This window comes from Ictalurus punctatus, chromosome 29 (assembly GCF_001660625.3).
Source record: "Ictalurus punctatus breed USDA103 chromosome 29, Coco_2.0, whole genome shotgun sequence".
In the NCBI taxonomy this organism is placed as follows: domain Eukaryota; kingdom Metazoa; phylum Chordata; class Actinopteri; order Siluriformes; family Ictaluridae; genus Ictalurus; species Ictalurus punctatus.
In genome coordinates, this window is record NC_030444.2 from 3,095,476 (window position 1) to 3,113,859 (window position 18,384).

Sequence of the window (18,384 nt, forward strand, 5' to 3'; positions counted from 1 at the left end):
AATTTTCCAGGATATTTTCCAATATATAATCAAAAGATTGATCTAATTAATCTATATCTCTCTGTGTGTGTGTGTGTGTGTGTGTGTGTGTGTACGGTAGTGTCAAATGGAGTATCAGGCATGTATCTCTGAAACACAGATTGCAGTGAAGTGTTTGGGACAGTGTCCATGTGCGTCAGAAATAAACAAATCTGTGGAGAAGAAAGGTACGCACACACACACACACACACACACACACACACAATTCCTCAGAAAGTAACTATTTTATAATGCTTTATTTCTCTCCTCTATTTTATGCACTCCCACAATCTCTCTCTTGCACACACACACACACACACACACACACACACGCCATCTTTGCACACTACATGATTAATTTAAGGCTTACCATCCAACAAACGGTTCATCTTTTTCTCCCTAAAATCTGCAATCTGTGCGCCTTAGAAACTGATTAAAAGTTAAAACTCTGCGTGTGCGAGTGAACGAGCGCGAGGGAGACGAACAGTGCGGTTTAAAAATGCATGCTGCACGGCGGCGGCGGCGTTCCGCGTACCAAACAATTTGTCTTACAGCAGTCGCGGCTTTGGTAAATTCGTCTGTGGTTTTGACAGCTTTTAAAATGAAGTGTAGGTCGAAAGGTTAACGAAAACTTTTAGTCGCAGTGTCGTGCATAGAAGACGGTCAGGAAATTCTGTGTGTGTGTGTGTGTGTGTGTGTGTGTGTGTGTGTGTGTGTGTGTGTGTTTGTAGAGTGCGGCGATGCTGAACTGAACAAAGTGGCGAGCAGACTGAGAGACTGGAGCAGAGATGTGCACGAAATGAGTAAGTTACGATCCACAGTCGCATACCAATCTCACTTATTTGAGCAAAAATCAAACCGCCACAGAGAGATTAGGTTCGACGTGCTGCTGCAGTAACCAGGTACAGCATAGTTTGATTGATTTATCCATCTCTTTCTCTCTGGCTCTCGCGCGTGCTCTCTGCACGGGTGTGCAGTAACGGACGTGACTAAGGCGCCCGTCTGTAAAGGCTCCCTGGGCTGGATGTTCACCAGACTGGACATGAACTTTGACCTTCACCTGGACCAGTCCGAACTGGTTGGCCTGGGTTCGGAGAAGGACGACGTATGCACGAAGGCCTTCCTGAGGTCATGTGACCTGGGCCGAGACCAGCTCATCTCCAGCAAAGAGTGGTGCTCTTGCTTCCAGAGACACCAGGGTAAACAAACGAGGGCTGCTTTAAAAAACTCAACAACTTAACTAAACGTAGTATTCAGGCACATTTGAATATTTACGAATGGTATACTTAAAGACGGTGAGAACATGTTGCGGTACCACTGACGTATATTGTATGAAGGCTTCCTGTGCACTATTTATGCTCACTGCATACGGCATAACATGATTTAACGGAATAAACTCCCTGTAATTGTGAGAAAGTATCGTGTTTATTCGAAGAACTTGAAGAAACATGCTTTAAAACTAGGCAAATACGTACGCGGGATCTTAAACATACAGCGGGATTGGATTTTTTGTGGAAGCAAGTGCAACAGCACCCCTAGTGGTGGTAAGGAAAAATACACCAAAATGGTATGAAGAAGCAAGAAGTGAGGCTGGGGTGGTTTTATTTCTACCCAAGACTGTAGATTCACGAAGCCTATCAGTCAGTACGTTTACACGGACAACAATAATCCGATATTAACGCAATTTTAAGACGATACTCTGATTAAGAAACTAGCATGTAAACAGCGATTATTGATGACCTTAATCCGATTAAAGTCATAGTCGATGTAAACACAAATGTAATTAAGACGCTGGAGTATTCCTGTTTTAGTCGCGTTACAGACATGTACACACATTAATCACACTATTAACGTCGTGTGGGCGTTTTCACCGCATTGTGAGACAGGACACGTACACACACGGCAGCGCTCGACCGTTTGACGGCAACAAGAGAGAACGGCCGTGTCCCAAACCGCGTACTTACCTGCTATATAGTAGGAGAAATACATGTATCTCAGCTGCTGTATAGACGGTACGTACGCGGTTTGGGACGCAGCCCACGGCTTCAGGCAGTCGTCTGTTTACACGTACAGCACGGCAAATAATTAACCGCACTTGAAGCTTTCGTAAAATTAAAAATGAAACCCAAAACAGTATACGGTTCCATAACGAAGACCAACTGTACGTCGATACGTGAAATTCTGGAGGGACGGCGTGGCGTGGGGACGTAATGACGCATGTTGTTAATCGATCTATGTTCTAGAACATGTAAAACGGGGACATGAAAGGAATATTCTAAAAGCGACTCATGTAAACACCTTAATCAGAATATTGTCTTCTTCAGAATAAGGTCCATAATTAGATCACTGCTGTCCATGTAAACGTAGTCACTGACAGCCGTGTCAGTTGATTAGACGGCGCGACACACCCGCTAGATTAACTCTCCATTTTAGATTTTTTACCCACAAAATACCTTTCGAGGAGAAAGTAAAATAGATAGACTAAGCACACATCGTCCAAATCAAAGTACAAATTACGCAAAAGGACACCGCGTGATACGATGCGCCCAAGCCTAATAGTTTCATTGTTACGTTGCTGATAGATATTAGATTCTAGACTTAGACTTATCTGATATCACAGTCAGCCGTCACCGCTTATATTGGTTGTGCTGATTTGAGATTTTGCATCACTCGTTTTAGAGTCTCCCTGCCAGACAGAGATCACTAACATCCACAAACAGCAAGCTAGGAAGAAACTACTGGGTGAGTGACTCTCTCTCTCTCTCTCTCTCTCTCTCTCTCTCTCTCTCTCTCTCTCTCATCAGTATTACTGCTAAATAGATACTTCGGGCTCATTTCCGTTGCCTTGAACACGAACAAATCTACATAAATCTGTGTAACTGTGTCTACAGATGTCTGAATTCACGGTTTATACGATACCTCGGGCGAGCACATTTAGCACACGTGCATCGAAATGATAGGATTTACGCATAGAAATGCAGTCGTGAATATGTAACACACGCCCATCTTGACATAAGTGCGATGTGCTGGAAGTGTTCGGGTCACACTGTGGAAATAACATCTTTCACGCAGAAAACCATCTTGATTTGAGAGGAGCAATTTTGTGCGTTTGAGGTGTCAAGCTGCTGACAATAGCTGCAGGACTGGAATGAAAAATGAGCAAAAACAAACAAACGAACAAGCCACTAAGTATGAATATTACCGGTTAGATTTAAAAGTTAAATGGTGGGGGTTTTTTTTCGTCATTTGACGGGATGTTCCGCAGCGAGAGCGTGATCTGGCTGCGAGGAGTGTTACGGTAGTAGTGAGAGTGGTTGCGTTTCCTGATTTTAACACCTTTATGTGTAGGTCAGCACGTCCCTTCCTGCGACGACAACGGCTTCTATAAACCTCACCAGTGCCACGGCAGCAGCGGAGAGTGCTGGTGTGTGGATCGCTATGGAAACGAGGTCGCCGGGTCACGCAGGATGGGCCCGGCCGAATGTGGTGAGCATCTCAAAGCACTCACGTGATACTTTTAAAGCATCAGTTGAGGAATACAAGTAGAATTATGTCAAATGATATTTCTCTTGGGAAACGGGGGGTTTGGGGGGGCACGGTGCCTCCAAGGTTCGGGGTTTGAATCCTGTCTCCACACTATGTGCACAGAACCTACTTCCAGTTCCTCAGGGGTTTCCTCCAGGTACTCCACTTTCTCCCCCGAGTCCATAGACATGCGTTGTAGGTTTATTGGCATTTCCAAATTATGTGAATGGGTGTGTGATTGTGCCCTTCAAATGGGTCGGCACCTCGTTCAGGGTGTCCCCCGCCTTGTGCCCGATGCTTCCTGGGATAGGCTCCAGGTTTCCCCGTGACCCTGAAGAACGATAAGCGGTATAGAAGACGGATGGATGGATGGATGACAAAGGTTTACCAAAGTATTCCCGAGCCCATGTCAGGATATCCGTTACAGACTCATGACGGTTTTTAAGACGGTGACGTCCGAGCATTCAGAAGTGGTTTTCGGCCTCGCCCTTTACGCACCGAGATTTCACCGGAATCGTTTACTTATATTGTGCACTGTAGAAGGTGAAATGGCCAAAATCCTACCGAGTTATCTTTAGGGAATGTTGCTCTCCAAGTGTCCACCAAAAGTAAGCGACTGGATGAGAACGGCATCAGTCTGAGAAACAAAGAAGACGTCTCGGTAACTCTGAAGACAACGAAGAGATCCACAGCTCAAATTGGAGAAGCTACTCACAGGACATCCATAACCTGGACACTCCACGGAGCTTGGCTTAATGGAAGATTTGTGAAAAGAAAGTCAATATTGGGAAAAGTAGACGTCAAAGCCAACAGCGTTAACAGGGATGCCTCCACCACGAACAAGTCCGGTGCTTATTGTAACTCATTTTATGCCACAAAATCCCTTCAGATATCCAATTGAGCATCGTTAGATATTGCTTGGTGGAATACTTGACCCACAGCAGAACTCTGCTTAGTGAGTCACAAACAGGAAGTGGGTTTACACAGACAGGAAGTGTATTTAAAGCTTACGGAGTATACACAAACACAGAATGCGTGGTTTTCTGAAATGGTAAGAAATCTCGTCGTCCCAGATTAGTTTACTCACTGGAGTGTACACACAGATGAATTCAAGTCACAGGTAAAACTAAACAATGGCATAATGCACAACCCCCTCGCTAAACCAAAATAGCTTAAGCTATTAATTACACCACCGAGCTATAGCTTTCAACATGGCATTGTTTGGCTAAACAAGTACCATTTGTGAGTGTATGTCAAAGAAACATAACTTATATTAAATATAAACACAAACCTTTTCATGAGCACATGAACTGCGATTCAGGTGGCCACCAGGGGGACAATACTTCCTACTGCTACACACCATGTGTGTTCCTTAAAGACCTGCTTGTAGGTGCCCTGTACCTTGCCTGAATTCAGTTGTCAGTCTAATGGAAAGGGGAATTCTCTACAACCATGTTTGGGTCAATGCGAATTCATTTGGTTGTAGCAAGGATAAGTCCATACAAATCAGACCAGACCAATGGGAACCTTTTTTTTTTTTTTCCGTTCCTGAACATGGACGTCTAAGCAACGTCTCTGTATAATATAACGAAAACAGGAAGGACGCTGTCGAAGAAAATCTCCTTCGGATATTTGACTTCCAGAATTGAATCAGTTCATCTGCTGGTTACAATGATACAATGATCTCAGACGTACAGACACCCCGAAAACATCATTCCTCCACCACTTGGATATATGGGTATAAATCCCGTTCGGAGCTTGCAAGTTAAGAGACTTAGCAAACGTAGAAGAAGGTTCTCTGTTCTGATGAGACCAAGATTGCTACAGTGAAGCATGGTGGTGGGAGCACCATGTTGTGGGAATGCTTTTCATCAGCAGGAACTGGGAAACTGGTCAGTGAGGAGTGCAAGATGGAGGGAGACAAATACAGGTCAATTTAAGAAGGCAAGCGACGGGAGACTTGGATGGAGCATCTCCTTCCAACACAATAATGGCCCTAAGTATACTGCCAAAGTCCTCCGGGTACTCCGGTTTACTCCCCCGGTCCGAAGACGTGCACTGTATTCTGCTTTGAATCTCCAGATTGTCCGTATTCTGTATATGGGTGTGTGAATGTGTGTGCCTGTGATGGGGTAGCCCCCACATTGTTCCCCGAGTTCCCCGGAATAGGCTCCAAGCTCCCCCATGAGGGTGGTATAGGGTAAGCGGTACGGAAAATGGGATACTGGATGGATAGAAGTTCTTTAATAGATCTGACATTAACAGATGTTTTTGTTTCCATGGTTCACTTTGTTCATTTGTTTTTTTGACTGAGCGTCTGTACATTTTGCTTGTGTTTTGTTGCAGCATTGGAGGGTTCTGGAGACTTTGGAAGTGGGGACTCGTTGCTCTCAGACGACGAGGACGACGATGTCCTGAACGATCAGGAGGACATGGGAGATGACGAAGAATACGATGACGACGATGACAGCTACTTGTCGTAATCGGCGTTATGGTTTTTTCTTGTTTTGTTTTTTTTCTTTTCTTTTTCTAAAAGAGGAAGGGGAAACCAAAAGCACGTTTTTAGGCGTCACTTGTAGAAATGAAGTACTAATATTACTAATGGCTTAGATCAAGGTATATTTCCCTCTTGCTGTGTAACATTTGTATTAAAAAAAATTAATAGAACTGATTAATACGACGCATTTTATTTTTGTTATTTTGATGTCGTTGAGCGTTTTTGAGAGTGAATTTGCTATATCCCTTTGGGCAGGAAGCAGGAATGATCACACACACACACACACACACACATGCAGAGCTGATGGCATATTTCTAATAGAATTTATACTAGATCCATGTTTGTTGCTGTGTGTACTTGTTTTACCGTACCTTATGAACATCGTTGCACTCTTTCGGTTTTGAATAACAAATAGAGAATATGTAAGATTAATAAGGAGGATACAGGATTAGCGCATTTCTACCTAAAAAGCAAAGCAGCTCTACTTTACCGAGTTATCATTATCACACATGTTTCTTGGACAGTGTTAGCTTAATTGCTATCCACTACATCTATAACACACACAGTGTAATTACCACAGACAAAAATAAATTAACAAAAAGAAAAAAAAACTTGCTTATTCAGAATTGAGTGAAATCTATCTGTGAACTAAAACACCTCTGGACATGCTGTTACGCGAAAATAATTAGTCTGGAATAAGAGTTAACTTTGACAAGAAATAATTCCTTCTTCTAGAAAACAGCCTAATCACTGGCGCAATGCAGAAATCAAGTCAACTAGTTGAGAGAACGAGCAAACTTAACTAATTATTTAGTAATGAATATTGACATTGACTACTAAAAAATATTGGTTACCAGTGGCAGAGAAACTATGTTGTTTGCAATAAACAAGCATTTTATTTTTGCGTAGCTGCATAATTATAATCGCATATTCTCAAGAGAATTTGCAGTTTTGTTTTGGCATATAGGCAAAGCTTGTCTCGAGCTTGACTCATTGGAACTCCATCTTGACTCATTGGAACTCGATCTTGACTCATTTGAACTCCATCTTGACTCATTGGAACTCCATCTTGACTCATTGGAACTCCATCTTGACTCATTGGAACTCGATCTTGAGTCATTTGAACTCAATCTTGACTCATTGGAACTTGGGAATTTGATCTTGACTCATTGGAACTCCATCTTGACTCATTTGAACTTGGTCTTGACTCATTGGAACTCCATCATGACTCATTTGAACGCCATCTTGATTCACTTGAACTTCATCTTGACTCATTTGAACGCCATCTTGACTCATTGGAACTCGATCTTGAGTCATTTAAACTCAATCTTGACTCATTGGAACTTGGGAACTTGATCTTGACTCATTTGAAAGCCATCTTGATTCATTTGAACTCCATCTTGACTCATTTGAACACCATTTTGACTCATTTGAACTCAATCTTGATTCATTGGAACTTGATCTTGACTCATTTGAACTCCGTCTTGATTCATTTGAACTCTGTCTTGACTCTTTGAAAATCCATTTTGACTCATTTGAACACCATCTTGATTCATTTGAACTCCATCTTGACTCATTTGAACGCCTTCTTGACTCATTTGAAATCCATCTTGATTCATTGGAACTTGATCTTGACTCATTTGAACTAAATGTTGATTCATTGGAACTTGATCTTGACTCATCTGAACTCAATCTTGACTCATTGGAACTCTGTCTTGACTCATTTGAACTCTGTCTTGGCTTGGTCTCGACCCCCTTTAGGACTCGGTCTTGACTCAATCTCAGCTAGTCTTGGACTGGACAGTGGCGGCCGACATTTCTTCTCAAGTATACTGAATCTCCAAATATTTAATAATAACCTTTTTTCTTTTCTTTTCTTTTTTTTACATTTGTATGCCAGAAGCATTTACTTACTGACTCAAAACAACTGCCTCTAGACTTCTATTATAAACCAGTAAACAGGTTGTTTTGTTGTGTTCTTCATCCAGTACAAGAAGAGTTAGAGAAATCCGACACATCTGTGCTACTAACGGAGAACGCTACAGATGTGCTGAATAAACATCAGGTTTAAAAAAAAACCCCATTGGAGTACCCCTTTAACACAGAACGTTATATTAGAGACACATTGACTCAGTGGCTGATGAGACAATTATAATCTCTCTCTCACAAACACACACACACACACACACACACACACACACACACACACAGGCGTCTGTGTTTGTGCTCCGGCTTTTGGGGGCGACGCCAAACCTGAGATGAGATTCATTGGAGCGTTTTGTGTCTCACACACACACACACACACACACAGTTTTTTTGGTTGTTATGTGTCATCTGTTAGCTGTCCTGAGATGTACAGTGCCTTTGAGTAGAAGAGAAAGAGACTTCTAGGGAATTTTAGCCTACGGTGTGTTTTTTCCCCCCACTTCTCTGTATTTCTCTGTGTACATTTCTGTGGATAGTTTATATTTTGCGACTGACAAAACGTTCAAAAGTTCCAGATGTTCAGTATGGGTATGTCCGTGGTGTCACTTCATGATCTTTTGATTTGATTCGGAGTTTCGTTTAAAAGCATAACGTTTTTTCGTGTTCACACCCACGTCAGAGCAAAATAGACAAACTAGAAGGAGAAAAATCCCCCCTTTTATTCCTTTATGCACATCTGTCCAGCTATTGGTCTAGACGTTCCAAATGCATTTTTTACAGTGTATGTAATATTTGCTGAAATAAAGTTCTATCAACCTGAATTATGTTAAGTGTGTGTGTGTGTGTGCGTGGTCAGTACTGCATTATATATAAACACGGTGTAAATATTTTATGCAGTTCCTCATCAGGCTCCTGGAAGATCAGCACACACACACACTCACACACTCACAAGTAGGGATGTTTGAGGACTCGGTTGTTTCATCGTTACAGCCCAGTGGCTTATCTGTCGGTCAAGTGTGTGTGTGTGAGCGCATGTGTGTGTGAAGGATTATGGCTCTTTCGGGCACTTTCATCTCTCAGTGCAATTAAATTACCCCAAAAAAAAAAAAAAAATGGAAATCACTGACCTGGAAACAGTGCTGAGAGAGAGCCAGTAGCTAATGTGCACACATACGCACATCCTTAAAATGTGTGTGTGTGTGTGTGTGTGAGAGAGAGAGAGTGTGAGTGTGTGGCCTCGTGTTTCCTTAGTACGAGGAAAAAGCTGTATAAATAAAAAATGTTAAAAAAAAACTGTTTTCTTTCATTACCTTTTCACCTTCCTGTTAAAGAGAACATGACAAAACGGCTGCTGATTTTGGACCCTGATCTCACACACACACACACACACACACACACACAATTTCTCTCTGCGCAGTATATGATGAACATTGATTCACACTTCTCTGCTTGTGTGTGTATTCATAAGTGATACGAAAACAGGAAGACCAGGAGGTGAGAAGTGAAAGCATCCAGAGACGTGTCATTATTAAAACAACCAAGCGCACGTTCATCCTGTCTATTACAGAGCAAAAAGCCTATCCCAGGAAACTCGGGGCACAAGACGGGGTGACACCCTGGACAGGGTACCAAGCCATGGCAGGGCACAATTACACATACACACGCTATGGATAGTTTAGAAATAGGAGGAAAGCCCCGAAGCATGGGGAGAACATGTGAAAGGGGCAGTGGTGGCTTGGTGGTTAAGGCTCTGGGTTACTGATTGGAAGGTCGGGGGTTCAAGCCCCAGCCCCAGCACTGTCTGGCTCTGGGTTACTGATTGGAAGGTCGGGGGTTCAAGCCCTAGCCCCAGCACTGTCTGGCTCTGGGTTACTGATCGGAAGGTCGGGGGTTCAAGCCCCAGCCCCAGCACTGTCTGGCTCTGGGTTACTGATTGGAAGGTCGGGGGTTCAAGCCCTAGCCCCAGCACTGTCTGGCTCTGGGTTACTGATCGGAAGCTTGGGGCTCGAACCCCAGCGCTGCCACTGTTGGGCACTTAACCCTCTCTGCTCCAGGGGTGCTGTATCATAGCTGACCCCAGCATGCCAGGAAGTTGGGGTCAGCATGCCAGGAATCTCTATTGGTCACAGGACAGGGTGACCAGCCCTTAACCCTCTCTGCTCCAGGTGACCCTCTCTGCTCCACGCTCCAACCCTCTCCATAGCTGACCAGGGGTGCTGTATCATAGCTGACCATACTTCCTGACCATACTTCCTATCATAGCCCCAACTTCCTGGCATGCTGGGGTCAGCTATGATACAGCACCCCTGGTCAGCTATGATACAGCACCCCTGGAGCAGAGAGGGTTAAGGGCTGGTCACCCTGTCCTGTGACCAATAGAGATTCATTATCATTAACACAGGGATGGATACAAACCCCCAATCCCTTAAGTGTGGTGGAAACATGGCCATACCAAACCTCACAACTGTACCATGGCCAAGAGCCTATTAAAGTAAATGTATTCATTGACCACATCTTTATGTCCTAAACTACAACAGCCAATAATACAATATTCATAACAATGAATAAACGCCTCCATTTATTTGAGGTGCAGTAGTGGCTAACACCAAACCAATCTGATTGTGGTTGTGCCTTTGTGGTTGGAGGACGTGGTTTCTATATTTATCATGGACTCGTTAGTGTGAATGTTCTACTTCTGCTTGGAGCTTCTGTACGTGTGTTGCTGTGGTCTTACTTCAGTACTTCAGTGGATAATCTTCAGGGAGGCAACGGTAACTTTGTTGTTCCTGTATCAGTGCACCCTCAGGTGTTTTACTCCTTACTTTATTGTGAAACTTGATTTCTGGTTAAGATACATGCATTGATAAGCGGTCATCTTCACAACTACAGTATACACCGGTCAGACATAACGTTAAAATCACGCAGAGGTGACGTGAATAACATTGATTATCTCGTTACCGCAGCACCTGTCAAGGGGTGGGATATATTAGGCGGCAAGTGAACAGTCAGTTCTCGAAGTTGATGAGAAACAGGAAAATTTGGCAAGCGTAACAATCTGAGCGACTTTGACGAGGGCCAAATTGTCACGGCTAGACGACCGGGTCAGGGCTTTTCCAAAAACGGCAGGTCTTGTGGGGTGTTCCCGGTATGCAGTGATTAGTACCTACCAAAAGTGGTCCATGGAAGGACAACCGGTGAACCCGCGACCGGGTCATGGGCGCTCAAGGCTCATTGACGTGTGTGGTGAGCGAAGGCTAGAACATCTGGTCCGATCCTACAGAAGAGCTACTATAGTACAAATTACTGAAAAAGTTCATGCTGGCTGTGAGAGAAAGTAGTCAGAACACACAGTGCCTCACAGTTTGCTGTGTCTGGGGCTGCACAGCTGCAGAGCGGTCAGAGTGCCCATGCTGACCCCTGCCCACTGCCGAAAACATCTACAATGCGCATGTGAGCATCAGAACTGGACCATGGAGCAATGGAAGGTGGCCTGGTCCGATGAATCACGTTTTCTTTTACATCATGTGGACGAACGGGTGCGTGTGCATCGCTTACTTGGGGAAGAGATGGCACCAGGAAGTACAATGAGAAGAAGGCAAGCTGGCAGAGGCAGTGTGATCCCTTGGGCAGTGTCCTGCTGGGAAACCTTGGGTCCTGGAATTCATGTAGCGTCTGTGGGATGTTCTGGACAAACAAGTCCGATCCATGGAGGCCCCACCTCACAACTTACAGGACTTAAAGGATCTGCTGCTAATGTTTTGGTGCCAGACACCACAGCACACCTTCAGAGGTCTTGTGGAGTCCATGCCAAGACGGGTCAGACCTGTTTTGGTGGCACAAGGGGAACCTACACAATATTAGGCAGGTAGTCTTGTCTTAATGTTTTGGGTGATCGGTTTTAGCTGGAAGTTTGGGGGTGTTGTCTAACCCTAACCCTAACCCTAACCTCCATCTTCTCCCCAGGTTCAGTTTCTCAGCTGATGATTTTCGATTCTCCTCTAATATATCCTGGTACATCTCTCCATTCGTGTTTCCTTGGATGATGTGTAATACCCCGGTACTGTTATGGTGATGAGAGAGTTTCATTTTTCGTTCCAAAAGAGTTCTGACTCGTGTAAATGCTTGTGTGCGAATTGTAGATGTAGATGCGGGAACTTTGATGGTTGTAGTGCAGTTCATTGCTTATTGTTCTCTATGTAGCTGCTTTCAGGTCATCCTGCAACTCTTTTCAGGAGACTGCTGGCTCCTCTCTCTACCTTCTTTATCATTAATCCAAGCGCATGAAGTGAAATCTTGCATGACGCACATGTCCTGGGGGGGGGGGGGGGGATTAGTTGTGGTTCCACGAACTTTCCACCTGCATAATGTATTATCGAATCGATTGCAGTGAAAGGTCTTTGCTTTGGCTCTGAAGCTCTTTCCATTCAAGTGCTGTCCTTGAAAACTTTAGGAAGCTCCTTCACCACTATTTGTTGGGTGAAATGTTCCCAAACAATGGCTGTTATAATGACACCGGGGGGGGGGGGGGGGGGGGGGGGTGTTCCTCCGTGTACTCCGGTTTCCTCCCGCAGTCCAAAGATGAGTCGTAGGCTGATCGGCATTTCCATATTGTCCACAGTGTGTGAATGGGTGTGAGATTGTGCCCTGTGATGGGTTGGCACACCGTCCAGGGTGTCCCCCGCCTTGTTCCCAGAGTTCCCTGGGATATGCTCCAACCTCCCTGCCACCCTGTCTTCTGCAATGAAGACTTCATATCTCCATTTCTCTCAAAATGACTGTGATATTTCAACACTAAGCATGGGAGATATACTCCGTCCATCTTTCTTCTCCTGCTCCCTGTTTCCTCCCATTTTCGAGTGAAAAACATTAGCTTCAATCAATGAGTCTTCATCACTGTTCGGCAAGCGAGGTGAATCACTTTTCTGGCTACCCTCAGCAATTAACGATCCCATTTAAAAAAAAATGGAGAGGTCACATGACCAACATAGCTCTTCCTAACCTTCTATTGATTCACCGTTGGCTTTTGATGTCACGTATTGCAGGTTTTTTTGTTTTTTATCAGTTGATGGTGTCTAATATTGGAAATGACCCAAAGTGTGCAATTTTGTTTTACAGTAAATGGGAAATTTGACCTTCCCTAAGGGCATACAGATCGGTATGAGTCTCTCTGTGTGTGTATGTGTGTGTGTGTTGAAAGGACCAAAATCCTCTAGACTTTTAAAGTAAAACCAGAATTGCTTATCAACTAGCGAGCAAATTGAAGTTGTGGGTTGTGTTAACGGCAGCACACTCAGACCACGACCGGATCACAAAAGGACAGCTTAATGTTGCTATTATAATAAGAAACTGCACTTAAATGAGAGGACAGTAGATACCAAAATGCCTGTTTGTCGTATACAGCCTGTTGTTTTGTGTAGTATTAACTATTATCATTATCGACTCCGATGTCCTGCCATTCAAATGCATCTTACCAAAAAACGTAGCGCTGCATAGCACCGTAACAGTAACAGCTTGGAAAATGTACGTAGGATGACGGAATATTTGGTTGGGTGCACGCATGAGCGAGCGTGTGAGGGGGTGCGTAATGGTGGGTTTCCATTAATCTAGCAGACACGGCAATAAAAGGTTATTACCAGTAGAAAAAGAAAGAGCAGAATCATCACTGTTTCAATAAACATGTGGCAGAGAGAGAGAGAGAGAGAGATGTTTATGAAGGTTCTGTGTGGGTTTTGTCTGTGCTTATCTTCCTAGAATCAATACAATCCATTTACTTAAAGCCCAAGATCCATTCATCAGTACACACACAGACGAGAGGAAGAGCGAGAGACCTAGAATGCAGTGTAATGGACGTTTGGACAGAGAGATAGATGAGCTACAGGAGAATGATGTCTGCAAGAATGAACCAGATGCAGACGAAAGAGACATCAAAGGGCACAAGCAATAAACACACAAGCTAACAGAACACACACACACACACACACACACACGTAATTTGTATATTTCCCGCCCAAACATCTATAAACTACTTACAGTCTTGGAACAAAGTTATGAGATACTTCCTAGCATGGTTCCCTAATAATCAGGATATTGGAACGGTCTGTTTAAACCTAGATCAACTCCACAGTTATTGGTACACAATAATTGAAAATTTGGACACCTGACCTTGATACCCAGATGTATTTGTTGGACATCTCATTCCAGATGTAGTCCCCCTTCCCTGTTATAATAGCCCCTACTCTATTTTGGAGCGTGGCTGTGGGGAGTTGTGTTCTTTCAGCTACAAGAGCATTAGTGAGGTCAGGGACTGATGATGGGTGAGGAGGCCTGGGGTGCAGTCGGTGTTCCAGTTCATCCCAAAGGAGTACAGGTGCAAGACACTTGAGTTCTTCGACTGCAACGTTGGCAAAAACATGTCTTCATTGAGCTCGCTTTGTGCACAGGGGCATCGTCATGGTTTTGGTCACAGGTCACAGGTTTGGTTCCAGTGAAGAGAAATTGTACTGCTACAGCATACAAAGACAGTTTTGTGCTTCCAGCTTTCAAATTTGTGGAACTACAAAGTTTGTCATCCACGTACTTTTGGCCATTTAGTGTATTTACACTAGGCAGAAACTTCATATTGCTTATCGCTCGGATAACACCTTTCTGTAGGCCAGTGGTTTTCAAAATGGTGGCCCCACCAGGGGGCGCCCGGGAGGCCTCAACAATTTGGTCGGAGCCACCAAGCCCATCCCTCCCACTAGTATGTTTGCTCTTTCTTACTCTCAGACACACACACACACACACACACACACACACACACACAATCAATTCCTAATGTAATGTAATGTAAAGATGTAAGATGTAATTATTAATTAAAAAAAGGGGGGGATATATTCAGAAGTCTGTATTTTTAATGTGTTTTAAAGACATCTTGCAAAACGGGGCCTCGGTCAAATGTTAATGCCATTTAATGTTAATGCCTCACCCTGGAAAAGTTTGGGAACCCCTGCTGTAGGCTACTGAAGCATGGGGGTGGTAGCATCCTGTGCTATAAGGCTCTCAACCACCATGGTTTCATACTAGTAATGCTGAGCTACTGATTTGTATGAGATACTGGTTGTAGATTCAATATCATGACCAGCTGTAACTAGGTGCCAGTAGTTTTTGCTTTTGAGACAAAATGGTATTATTTACAATAATAGAATTTTTGTTGTTGTTGTTTTAAAAATGGTCTTTTTTTCCAATTCCATGTCAAATTTGAATGATTGTGTTTAGTGTTTCTTTGCATACAATCATGTCTGTATTTAAGGGCACCAGTTGTGCTGGACCTGATTGCCAGCACATATCACGTTGCAGCTTTTACTGCCACCTGGTGGCTATTTACCATCACACACACACACACAACTATTTACGTTTTAAGTGGTATTTTAGTTGTAGATAGAGTTTATTACAACATAGAATGCTCTTAAAATGTCAGTGTGAAATAAAAAAATACTTTGCCTTTGAAAGTTTATCTGGGTGTTGCAAATACAAATGTTTGCCAAGCCACGCCCCCACCTTCTACTTGACTAACGACATGCATCCATTCATCCATGTTCTGTTACGCTTATCCTACACAGGGTCATGGGGAGCCTGGAGCCTGTCTCAGGGGACGCTGGGCACAAGGCGGGGGACAGCCTGGATGGGGTGTGCCAACCCATCACACACTACGGACAATTTGGAAATGCCACTCATCCTACCACGCCGGTCTTTGGATTGGGGAAGGAAGCCGGATTTCCCGGAGGAAACCGGGGAGAACATGCGAACTCCACGCACACAGGGCGGAGGCAGGATTCGAACCCCCGACCCCCAACGGAGGTGCGAGGCGAACGTGCTAGCCCCCACTTTTAGACATCTTCATTTCTACATTTCTTTTGTCAGAATTTCTCCCCTTTTTACGTAAAATGGGAGGGGCTAATCTCGGGAAGATCTTCCATAACCTTCACACGTACCAAACACAAGGTCGATGTTCCTCCGACATCAAAACTGTTTGTTTACACTGCACGTGATTGTAAACAGTCTGTTCGAGTCTAAACAACCCTAGCAAGTGTAGCCTACTGTAATGATTGAAGATTTTAGTAGATACATGTACAACCCAGATTCTAGCTGATGCTGGAACGCCATTGAAGTAGGTGTGATTGAAAACGGCCTTCTTGTTAGCAGTCACTTTAGCGAAAGAGTTGAGGAGATGTATGCTGTGGAACTAAGCTCGCTATGCATGTGTTGGTGGACAGATGAATTTGATGTGACCTTGTTTCTAAATCGCTTAAATGAGGCTGAGCCTGCAGAGCAGTTCTTTCCGTGTCCTGTGGTGTCATTTGGAACCTTCGGCAGGATCTGATGATTAGAATCTGCATTTTTACAGCTTTTCTCCAAAATGGACATGAGGTGTTTCCAAACTTGCTGTTTAGTGGTTGCATTTTCGGATTCGTTGTTGCGCTTTCGGGTTTATTGTTATGTGTTCATATTTGCTGTTGTGTTTTTTGGTGTAGTTGTTGCATTTTCTAATTCGGCTGATTCGGGTGGTAGGGCGGGTCGTCTACTAATCGTAGGGTTGGAGGTTTGATTCCCGGCCCACGTGACTCCACATGCCGAAGTGTCCTCGGGCAAGACGCTGAACCCCAAGTTGCTCCTGATGGCAAGTTAGCGCCTTGCATGGCAGCTCTGCTACCACTGGTGTGTGAGTGAGTGTGTGTGTGAATGGGTGAATGAGACACGGTGTAAAGCGCTTTGGATAAAAGCGCTATATAAGTGCAGACCATTTACCATTAATTCGTTGTCGCGTTATTGGTTTTGTTGTTACATCATCGGACTCGTCGCGTTATTGGTTTTGTTGTTACATCATCGGACTCGTTGTCGCGTTATTGGTTTTGTTGTTACATCATCGGACTCGTTGTCGCGTTATTGGTTTTGTTGTTACATCATCGGAATCGTTGTCGCGTTATTGGTTTTGTTGTTACATCATCAGACTCGTTGCGTTATTGGTTTTGTTGTTACATTATCGGACTCGTTGCGTTATTGTTTTTTTTTTTTATTGGTATTTTTGTGTTTTGGTCCACTCCCCACGTTATTCTCTTGCATTGCTGGTTTTGTTGTCCGAGTGCCTGTTGCGGTGTTGGTTTTGCTGTTGTGCTTTCCGAATTTGTTGCTTTTTTTTCTGTTACACTTTTGCGTTTCTGAGTTTTTTCTTTTTGTTGTTGTGTTATCTGATTTCCTGTGTTTTTTTCTTGTTTTTTTCTGATTCGCTGAGGTGTTTTTAGTTTGTTAATGTCTTTTGCACTTATGGGCCACCGTAGCTCTGATCATCAACTGGAAAAAAAACAAAAAAAACATGCAGAAGTAAAATGGAAAGGAAGCAGATGAAAATAACACAAGCACATCTTTGACCTGATATCAGTTTAATCACCAGCAGGGTGATGAGTCTTTTCTTCTTTTTTTTTAATCAGGCAAATACAGAGCGGGAAGAAAATCATATTTCATATTCTACAAACTGAATTGGGGAAAGTGGGGACTTGGCACATGACGAGACATCCACAGCAGAAACAGTCATAAAACATCACAGGGGCTGAGGTGTGTCTGAGTCGCATACACACAGTACACATACACACTCTCACCTACTACACACTGCTCGTTATCAGACACACCATAGGCCTCAAATATCAAGCCGGATACGAACAAATGTATTTCCTCGTAATTTATACTTAGGAGCATTTATACAAGAAATGTAGTATTTGTGAAAAACCAGTTCAGGAAAATAGTTTTTTTTATCCCACGACAGCTCCTGAGTTCGTGTAAATCTCCGTAACGTTCCCCAGTGTGAACCTCGCTCAGTCGGCTACGGATCGCATGATGACTTACAGCAGCTTTATATACGTTCGTGTACGCTGTGGAATTTAAACGCGTATTTATTTTAACTACACACAGGAATCCAATTTAGTGGATTTTCGAAAACAAGCGATTCGAAAACACATCCATAAATTGAGACGAATAATTTTTAGCTGTTCAATTAGGTCAAAAGTAATGGCGCCCTATAAAAGAGGAAAAGTGTCTATTGTAGCCTGCATTACTGGAAGATTTAGCATACGCCACGCTTAAATAATTTTTTATGGGCATCACTAAATGTAAATCAGCCGGGCCGTGAACACACTTGGTAATGTACAGATAATTGTTGTCTATCGACATATGTGCATGAGTACAAAATGAATCTGCACTAGTGAAACGCTGATTGGGAAAAACAATTTTAGATTGATAAAAGACTGATAAATGAGACCCATTGTGTCTTGTTGCAAACTGAAACATTTTAAAATATCGTGTGAGTGTGTGTGTGTGTGTGTGTGTGTGTGTGTACATCTGTACTGGAATTTGAAGAGAAAGCAAAAACTTTAGGTCAGACTTTG

General features: G+C 43.5%; 1 protein-coding gene across 2 annotated transcripts in view; it reads left to right on the forward strand.

Moving 5' to 3' along the window:
* Positions 1-8,787, forward strand: part of spock3 (SPARC (osteonectin), cwcv and kazal like domains proteoglycan 3) — a 29,440-nt gene extending 20,653 nt beyond the window's left edge. The window contains exons 6-11 of one of the 2 annotated variants that reach the window (XM_017461490.3): positions 101-206; positions 750-821; positions 963-1,217; positions 2,698-2,760; positions 3,367-3,504; positions 5,890-8,787. In XM_017461490.3, the coding sequence (XP_017316979.1) occupies positions 101-206; positions 750-821; positions 963-1,217; positions 2,698-2,760; positions 3,367-3,504; positions 5,890-6,026 (771 nt within the window). In that variant the 3' untranslated portion in view covers positions 6,027-8,787. The remainder of the gene's footprint in view (positions 1-100; positions 207-749; positions 822-962; positions 1,218-2,697; positions 2,761-3,366; positions 3,505-5,889) is intronic. The other variant, XM_017461491.3, reaches the window with a different exon arrangement.
* Positions 8,788-18,384: the final 9,597 nt, after the last annotated feature.